At 31.0% G+C, this 8,428-nt stretch overlaps 2 protein-coding genes across 2 annotated transcripts; one reads left to right on the forward strand and one right to left on the reverse strand.

Moving 5' to 3' along the window:
• Positions 1 to 777: 777 nt before the first annotated feature.
• Positions 778 to 6,573, forward strand: DICPUDRAFT_79261 (uncharacterized protein; the record flags this gene model as incomplete). Its single annotated transcript, XM_003288403.1, has 2 exons — positions 778 to 2,915; positions 2,982 to 6,573. The coding sequence occupies 2 exons, from the start codon at positions 778 to 780 to the stop codon at positions 6,571 to 6,573; spliced, it is 5,730 nt and encodes a 1,909-aa protein (XP_003288451.1).
• Positions 6,574 to 7,720: 1,147 nt separating this feature from the next.
• Positions 7,721 to 8,428, reverse strand: DICPUDRAFT_79262 (uncharacterized protein; the record flags this gene model as incomplete). Its single annotated transcript, XM_003288416.1, has 2 exons — positions 7,721 to 7,744; positions 8,043 to 8,428. Coding segments are annotated over 2 exons (410 nt in total), but the record flags the coding sequence as incomplete, so codon positions are not given.

The following is an 8,428-nucleotide window of genomic DNA, read 5'->3' on the forward strand; positions in this document are numbered from 1 at the left end:
AAAAAAAAAAAAAAATTTTTTTGGATTTTTTTTTTTTTTTTCAATTTTTTTTTTAAAAAATTTTTTTTATTTTTTTTATTTTTTTTATAAATTTTTTTTATTTTTTTTAATAATTTTTTTTTTTTTTTTTTTTCAAAAGAGAAAAAAATATACACCACACTAAACAGCACACCTGCTTGTTGTTTGATTTACTTTATATAATTATAGAAGTATACCAGTGTATATATATTTATTTATTTATATATTTATTTATTTTTAAACCTTAAACCAAAACCGGTTTATGTGTTTTTTTTTATAAAAAAAAAAAATTTTATACTTTTTTTGTTTCGTTGTGTTGCTTAGATAAAAAATCATATTCACACACACACCACCCCCACCCACAATTTTATTTATTTTAATAATATATTTAAATTTAAAAATTTAAATGTAAGTAAAAGATTACTCTTATAAGTACCTTTATTCCTTTTTATTATTTTTTTATTTTTTTATTTTTTTTTACTTTTTTTTTTTTGCAACCCATTCATAATGGTTTTTTTACACGCTTTATTTTTAAAATTTTTTTTTTTTTTTTTTTTATAATAAAAAAAAATATCTTATTTTTTATTTTCTTTATTATTCACTAATTCTCACCTAGAAACTAATAAAATTTTCTTTTAAACAAATCTAGATAGTTAAATTTTTTTTTTATAGTAATAAAATCCTTGTATAATAATAAAAATTAAATAACCCAAATATAAAATTTATTAGAGTAACCGTATAGTTTATACTTAAATAATAATGTCACAACCACCATCACAACCATTTAATAAGCCATCATTAATTGCAGCTAATGGTGGCAATCTTAGTAGTGGTAATTTAAACAATACAACAGGTGGAAGACCTTTACCAGTCCCACCATCATCTGTAAATAGTAATAGTATTAATAATAGTAGTAATGTAGGAGGTCAGCCAGCTTCACCTACACCTTCAGGATTAAAATCACCACCACCACTTAAACCAAGAGCAAAAACTGTTATATCTAATGGCCAACAACCAATTGTAACATCACAAAACACATCATCATCGAATTTATTAGCACCAACAATAAATAATAACCCACAACCACAACCACAACCTTTAAATAATGCAAACACTCCTCAAAAATTATCACCGCCACCAACCTTACCAAGAAGAGATTGGCCAAATAACAATAATATATCAAATAGTGGAAGTACAAGTAGTGGAAATTTGAATGGTTTAGTTAATAACAATAATACAACACAACCAATTAGGCAATCAGTTTCTCAAGATAGTGGTATAAATAAATCAAGTGATCAAGTTAAGCCAGTGGAAACACAACCACCACCACAAATAACACCACCACCAGCTCAACCACAGCAACAAACACCAGTTCAACCACAACCAATTTCTCCATCAAATTCATCAACTTCATTATCATCAGTAAATTCATCATCATCGGCAACATCGACACCAGCCACATCGACACCAGCAACACCATCATCATCCACATCAACTACACCATTATCTACCAGTACATCAAATTTACCAATGTCACCACCACAATTAACACCACCAACTACTATTCCAATTTCAATGTCACAATCAAACTCAAATAATAATCTTTTATATTCGTCATCTGCTCCAACCTCTTCATTGAGTGGCTTTAATAACAAGGCACCACTTTCTCCATCTTTAACTAAACCAGAACCATTACAATTACCACCAGCTGTTAGTTTAAGTAGTGGTCCAAATACTCCATCTACCACCGAAATTAGTAATAAACAAAAGAGAAATTCATTAGGTGAACAAACTTCAAGTACATTAGAAAAAATGGTAAACAATGAAAACAATGAAGGTAACGACGAGGATGGTGACTCTTCAAAGAAGGGAAGTAAATCAAAACCAAAGTTATTCCCACATCAATGGTCAATGGGTAAATACACTGAAAAAGAACGTAAAGAAATGGAGAAAAAAGAAGAAAAAGAACGTAAGGAGTTAGAGAAAAAGGAAGAAAAAGAACGTAAAGAAAGAGAGAAATTAGAGAAAAAAGAAAAGAAAGAAAGAGAAAAATTAGAAAAGAAAGAAGAAAAAGAAAAAGAAAAAGACCACAAAGAAAAAGATCATAAAGAAAAAGATGTCAAAATCGAAAAGCCAGCTGGTCTCTCTAGAACTTCATCATCTTTTGCCTCCAAATTAAAACATGCAACTCTTTCAAGAAACGCTAAATACGATTTAGAAGATGATTCAAACCCAAATAGTGCTTCCAGTGTCGGTAGTAATAGTCCATCGCTCACTCCATCCAACAGAGATAGAACTTCGCAATCAATGAGCTCTAATGCCACCCCAATTAATGTTTCCTCTTCAAATATTACTATTTCAAGCACCAATAATGCTTCGTCCTCAAATCTTAGTATCCACAGCAACGTCTCTTCATCTCCTTCAGATTCTGATTCGAGTAATATTAACATTGGTGGAGGTGGTAATAGCTTATCATCATCACCACCAAATAGCCAATCTCCATCACTCTCATCCACTAGCCACAGATCCGCTATTCATTTGGATACAAGTCGTGGTTTAATGACTTGGGGTTCCGCTTCAAATTGTAAATTGGGTTTCAAAGTCGCTTCAAAAGAGCAATCTCAACCAACACCAGAACGTTTACCAAACTTTAATGTTTCCGATATTTGCAGTATTTCATCTGGTTCATATTATAGCGCTGCTCTCACCGAAAATGGTGATGTTTATATGTGGGGTCGTGGTTCAGTTAAGAATCCTCCAGTACCAGTCCTTGGTATTCCACAAATCGAAGACCAATTACTTCCAATTAAATTAGAGTCACTTACTGATATCGTTGTAGTTTCAATTGGTTTCTATCATAGTGCTGCTGTTAGAGCAAATGGTGAATTATTAACTTGGTAAGTTGAAAATTTTATTAATATAATTTTTACATGAATTTATTTTAATTATTTTTATTTTTTTAGGGGTGTCGGTGAAGAAGGTCAATTAGGTCATGGTGATACACAAAATCAAGTGGAACCAAAAGTTATCCAATCATTAACAAGCTTTTGGATTACACAAGTTCAATGTGGTGAAAAACATACCATTTGTCTTACAAAGAATGGTAAGGTTTACACTTGGGGTAGTTCAGAATATGGTCAATTGGGTTTAGGAGATACTACACGTTATTGTAAACCAATGCCAGTTACAGCATTAGAAAAATATAATGTTCTCCAAATTGCCAGTGGTAGTACTCATTGTGCTGTTTTAACAAACTCAAAAGAAGTTTTAGTTTTTGGTAACGGTGCTGCTATGGGTGCTGCAAGTATTATTTCAATTCCAACTTTGGTTCCATCATTAAAATATCTTCATATTGATAAACTTTGTTGTGGTCATTACTCAACAGCTGCAATTTCTGAATGTGGTGATGTCTATACATGGGGTACTGGTCAAGAGTTGGGTCATGGTAATAACCAAACTGAATCAACACCAAAATTAGTTGAAGCTCTTAGAAATCAATCCATTCGTCAAATTAGTTGTGGTGGTCGTCATACTGCTTTCTTAACCGATTCAGGTCGTATTTTTACATCTGGTAAAGACTCATTTGGTCAATTAGGCCATCAAGCTGGTGATCAAAATAAACCAAAGAAAATAGAATCATTAACAAAAACAACTTTCATTTCAGTATCATGTGGTGAAAACTATAATATCGCATTATTTGACACAACTAGATCATTTAGAGATAAATTCTGTTGGAAATTATTAGAAACTCAAAGAACTTATGTTAGAACACTCGACATTATTCAAACTATCTTTTTAAATCCACTTAGAGTCCGTGATCGTGATCAATTACCAGAACCAATGAAAAACCTCCCATATATTTTCTTGTCTGAAGAAGAAATTAGAACTATCTTTGGTACAATCGAAAAATTATACGCACTCAATAGTACCGTTCTTCACGTTATCAACAAGAGATTCGCCAATTGGTCAAATAAAAAGAAAGTTGGAGATGTTCTCTTAAATCACTTTAAACACTCCGAAGATACCTTTATTCAATATCTTGAAAATTTACCATTGGCCCTTACTACCCTTGATAATCTTTGTAAAAAACAAAATGCTCCAATTGCTGGCTATCTCAAGGAATGTGAAAAACTTGCTTTGGAAAGAAAGAAACTCGATACCGATGATGACCAAAAAGAATTTAATTTACGTTCCCTCTTAATGGAGCCATTGAATGTTATTTCTCGTTATCATAAATCTATCAATGGTATGGTTAAATACACTAAAACTACTCACATCGATTATAGTGGTTTAGTTGATCTCGATAGTATAATGGAAATTAAAGTTACCAAAGTTACCAATATGCTCAATATTGTATCCTCACCAACTTCATTACAACAACATCTCACTTCAAGTCCAACAGTCACAACAACCGCAGCCTCTGAAGATTCTACTTTCCTCAAAGAATACGATATAAAATTAGAAGCTTTACAAAACTTCAAAAAGACTTGCACAAAGATAATTAAATCATCAAAGAAATATTACGAAGTCGAACCAGATTCATTCAAAGAACAAGGTCATTTCTCTGAACATCTTATCAATGTTAAAGCTTGTTTTGATGGTAATATTGATCCAGCTTTAGCTTCATCAATCGATCAATTCTCAAATAGTATTAAAAAGATTGGTTACCTTCGTAGCGAACTCTCAACTCGTACCCATACATCTTTTGCACAACCACTTCAAACAGTCGCCGATGAATTAGAAAACTTTATTCCATTAATTGTAGAAATGAGAAAGCGTGTTTTTGAATCTCATACCGAATACGAAAATGCAGTAAACAAACTTTATTCACTTGCTAAAAATCTTCAACCAACCGAAAAGAAAATGATTGAAGCTGAAAAGGAAGTAGCTTCACTCAAAAAGACTTTAGATAAAACATTATTCGAATTTGATGCAATCTTTAAAGAGGGCATTTCAATTCAAACTAAATCATTAAAACTCTTTTATGCCTGTATGAAAGCTCAACAAGAATATTATGAACGTGGTCTTCAAAGATTCCAATCAATGAAACCATCATTCGACGCTTTAGACACTTACTTTAGACAACAAAGTAGAAATAATTGGGCTAAATCGATCCATGATACTGTTACAACTACTTTTACAGCCGAAAAAGGTGAAAAACCAGCCCCATCAGCCTCATCAACTCCATCATTATCTGGTGTAAAACCATCACAAACCAGTTCCGTTGCCTCCACTCCATCTAGTATTGCTGCTGTTGTTGTACAAAACGAAGCTGCAACTTCAACTACTCCATCATCAGCCCCATCACCTCTTGTATTGTCAACTTCACCAGCTTCCCATAGTGCTATTGCAGGTGTTGTAGGCGATAGTGTTTTATCATCCACTCCAAAAGATCAACCATTTAATTTATCAAATGATAATACAGAACATCATCCAGCTCCACCAGCTCAAACTTTAACTGTACCTGTCAATAAACAACCACAAACCATTGACCCATACCAAATTATGACCGAATTAGAACATTCAGATTGGAGTTTCTTAATGGATCCACCAACTTCAAATGAATTTACCGATACATTTATTGAAGAGCAATACAATAATCTTGTTGAAATTTTAGCTTCACCATCACTTCAAGTAGTTCAGTGTGTAGTTTCACCAGCTCAAGTCGATCAACAAGGCCCAACTATTGAATCAATAAGTAGAATCTTTGAGTCATTCGGCAAGATTAAACCAATTATTCATGCTGGTATAGAACAAGAGGTACTCTCCACAGCAAATCCATCAACTCTTTTCCGTTCTAATACTACAGCAACTAAATTAATGACTGCTTTCACTAAACTTAAGGGTATGCCATACCTTCAAAAACATATCACCCCATTAGTACGTGAAATCATCGAAAATCCAAATGGTTACGAGGTTGATCCAGCTAAAATTAACGAAGGAAGTGAAGAATTAATGACCAATATGATGAATCTTATTCAAATTTGTGAAAAATTCACTGATGCAATTATTGATTCAGTTGAATACCTTCCAATTTCACTAAGAGAGATTTCATATTATCTTCAAAAAGAAGTTGTAAAGAAATTCCCAGATAATAAATATAGTAGCGTTGGTGGTTTCATCTTTTTACGTTTCCTTTGTCCTGCTATTTTAGCTCCACACACTTCTGGTTTAGTTGAGGAGCAACCAGGACCAGAAGCCACAAGAGCTTTGGTTTTAATTGGTAAAGTACTTCAAAATCTTGCCAATGGTATCGAGTTTGGTCAAAAAGAATCTTTCATGATCCCAGTTAATCGTTTCATTATTGGTAATGTTAACCGTCTCAATGCCTATTTCGATCAACTCACCGATGTATCATTAAATAAGAGTGATAACTATGTCACTGGTAACTCTAAAGAAGAAGTTCAAAGAGATATTCGTAATATTCATCTTTTAATTGTTAAAAATCTTTCAAAAGTTATTAAACAATTGGCTCTCTATAAACAAAAAGATATTATTGGCCAACTATCTAAAACTTTAGTATTTTTAGGGGATCCTTCATCTATGTATAAATAATAAATAATAATAATCATAATAAATAGAAATTAAAAAAAAAAAAATATATAAAAAAAATAACAAAACCATAAAAAATAATTATAAAAATTATAATTTTTTATAGTAAAAATAGTAATAGTAAAAATAAATATATAACTAAAATTGTATTTTTAGAATATTTAAAAAATAAAATATAAAATTAAAAATTTAAAAATAAAGTTTATACTTAAATCTTTTTTTGTTCTCAATACTTTCAAAAGCTATAATAAAGATAAATATATTGTAATTATATTGAGGAAAAAGTAAAAAAAAAAAAAAAATTAAATAATAAATTAATTACACCCAAATTCTATTATTTATAAAATTATATAAAATTTTATATTTATTATTTTAAAATTTTTTGATGTTTCAGTATCCTAATACTGAAAAAATTTTCGATTAGTCCGATCGAGTTGAAAATAATTTCATATACCGTTTCTAATTAAATAATAACCCAGTAAGAATCTACGGCAACAAGATTTGAAATAATTAATACATTTGAAAGTTGTTCTGGTTACTCTGAGCCTGTTGTAACTTGCTCGCTGACAATTGTAATATGCTTGGTAAAGAAAAAGTTGGATGTTCCCGATGGTAATTGATAAACAAAAAGTGGATATTTATTCAAATAAAGAGGCTCATAGATTTCTAATTTTGATGTTGACCTTAGGAATGAAACCACAACATTTTCATTCGAATTTGATGTATTAACTGAGGGTAATAAATTAAAAAAATTGATGCCATGGTAATTGGATTGATCATGAGAGTTGGTTTAATTTCTTTACCAAACTTAAAATAGGGATAACTAAAAATTTTCTTCATCTAATATTATTCTATGTTCTACCATATTTACTTGGCCAAAGAAAATTTGATAGATATAATATGCATCAAATATTTAATCAGTTTGAAAAATTTCATAAGAGTTGATTAATTCTTTTTAAGTTGGTTTAAATAAATCTTAATACTTTTTATTATTAATACTACTGTATTTTGGTTATAAATTGAAGCTAATTATTGTTATGGTTGTTATCATTATGGTACATATATGATGTAGAGTATGGAGTTTGAACAGGTATGACATTTGAAATTATTTTTCTAAAATTTGTTTGAAACTAAGCTGAACGAATATGATTTAAATCACATCAAACAAAAATACCTTTATTATAAACTTAAAAAATATATGTTAATAATTTTTTATGTTAATGTTTTTAAATTTTATTCTAGCTATTTTACTTACTTGCATTGTTTGATGTAAAAACATATAATAAAAAAAAATTAAAAGAAATAATAAAATTTTTAAAAATCGTGGTTACACCTTGGAGTTATGATAATACTGTATTGGGCTTGTTTGTTGTATATAAGGTGATTGTGCCCCTTGAAATATAAAATGAGTTTTGGTTTTAATTGTGTTTAAATGTTTGTTTGGGTGTTGATCTTTGTTTAGTTTTTGGTACATGTGTTGTTTGAGGTGTTGGAAATGGAGTTCGGGTTTTTTTTGATCTTGCCCTTGCTCCAGATTTTGGTTTTGGAAATAGTTGTGGTGTTGGTGAAGATGGAATTGGGGATGAGATTGGGGATGGAATTGGGGATGAGATTGGGGATGAGATTGGGGATGGAATTGGGGTTGAAGTTGCGGATGGAATTGGGGATGAAATTGGGGATGGAGTTGCGGATGAAATTGGGGATGAAATTGGGGATGGAATTGGGGATGATATTGGGGTTGAGGTTGTGGATGAAATTGGGGATGAGAATGGGGATGGAATTGGGGATGAGATTGGGGTTGAGGTTGTGGATGAAATTGGGGATGAGATTGGGGATGAGATTGGGGATGAGATTGGGG

The sequence above is a fragment of the Dictyostelium purpureum genome (genome assembly GCF_000190715.1).
Source record: "Dictyostelium purpureum unplaced genomic scaffold DICPUscaffold_134, whole genome shotgun sequence".
Classification (NCBI taxonomy): domain Eukaryota; phylum Evosea; class Eumycetozoa; order Dictyosteliales; family Dictyosteliaceae; genus Dictyostelium; species Dictyostelium purpureum.